The sequence below is a fragment of the Melanaphis sacchari genome, unplaced genomic scaffold, assembly GCF_002803265.2.
Source record: "Melanaphis sacchari strain LSU unplaced genomic scaffold, SCAv2.0 Contig2121_pilon_pilon, whole genome shotgun sequence".
Lineage (NCBI taxonomy): Eukaryota > Metazoa > Arthropoda > Insecta > Hemiptera > Aphididae > Melanaphis > Melanaphis sacchari.
Window position 1 is genome coordinate 5,012 of NW_020271055.1, and position 1,425 is coordinate 6,436.

Here is a 1,425-nt window from a genome sequence, read left to right on the forward strand (position 1 = left end):
AGCCGGCAAACGAATTAATTTCTCCAATAGAGGAAACTACAATACTAGAGTTCATGCTGCAGTGATATCATTTAACTCTAAAGAATATTTGAGGTGCATTCATAAAAAAATATCGAACTTTAGTCCAGGTGCGTATTTTAATACTATTGAGTTTGTAAAAGATATGTTTGTTGGTAGCTGTAATATTTAAGTTTTTATGTGATATTAATTTGATATTTATTATTTACTTCTATAGTTACATTTACATAATTTTTTTTTTTTTTTGGTTTAGGAAAGTTTGGTAAAAAGTATTTAAAAAACCATGAAAGGATTTTAGAAAATAGTAGTAGAAGGCGTCAATTGTTTCCTAAAAAAAAATAAAAATAAAAAACCAGTATCAAATGGTCCAGACGCAGACTATGGTATGGCAGAACTTCTTTCTGTAGATTTTAGCCCAGAAGAAATAGAAGATAAAAAAAAAAAATTTCTTGCCAGACTTGAAAATATAAATGTTGTACAAATTGAAATTGACTCAAGAGAGCAGACTGATAGTCAATTATGGTATCAAGAACGTAAAATTCGTTTGACAGCTTCGTCATTTGGCCAAATATGTAAGATGAGACCCAATACAAGCTGCAAAAATTCTGTTTATAACATTCTATACGCAAATAATGTGCAAGCAAAATCTCTTCAGTATGGAAAAGATATGGAGATTGCTGCACGCAAAAAGGCTGAGGAAACCATGAATTTTACTGTAAAACCTTGTGGGTTATTTATAGATACAGAATTTCCCTATTTGGCAGCAAGTCCAGGTATTGTATATAAGATAATGAGTTAATTGTTATCAATATTTTATTAATTTTACTTATGTATTATATATTATAATTTATAATGTCTATAGATGGTTTGATTGGGGAAGATAGTGTCATAGAAATAAAATGTCCATTTAGTGCTAGAAATACAACTAGTGCAATAGATGCTGTAAATAACAAATTAGTGAGGAAAAAATAATTAATATTTTTTACTTTTATAACTAGCACTTAACTTAACATAACTAATTATAATATAAACTAAAATTATAATTTAATTATTTTAGATGATATTTTATAATTGCTAATAGTATAATATACTATATAATATATTATATTATGCAAATACACTTGCAAATACATGTATTTGTTTTTGTTAACAGATAAAATATTGTAATATCACAGAGAATTCCATTAAATTAAGGACGGACAATATATATTATTATCAAATTATAGGACAGATGCGTATTACTAAAAGAAGTTTATATTATTTTGTAATTTATACACCAAATTGGATATCGGTAGAAAAAATTAATTATGACGCAACGTTTTGGGAGAATAATATGATAAAAAAATTAAAAACGTAAGAATTAATATATATTTTAAAATAAATGCAAATATGATTATACTTCAACCT

General features: G+C 25.8%; 1 protein-coding gene across 1 annotated transcript; it reads left to right on the forward strand.

Annotated features, from left to right (window-relative positions):
* Positions 1-380: 380 nt before the first annotated feature.
* LOC112593869 lies at positions 381-975 on the forward strand (the record flags this gene model as incomplete). The annotated part of the gene is made up of 3 exons (XM_025338449.1): positions 381-421; positions 475-791; positions 881-975. Coding segments are annotated over exons 1-3 (453 nt in total), but the record flags the coding sequence as incomplete, so codon positions are not given.
* Positions 976-1,425: the final 450 nt, after the last annotated feature.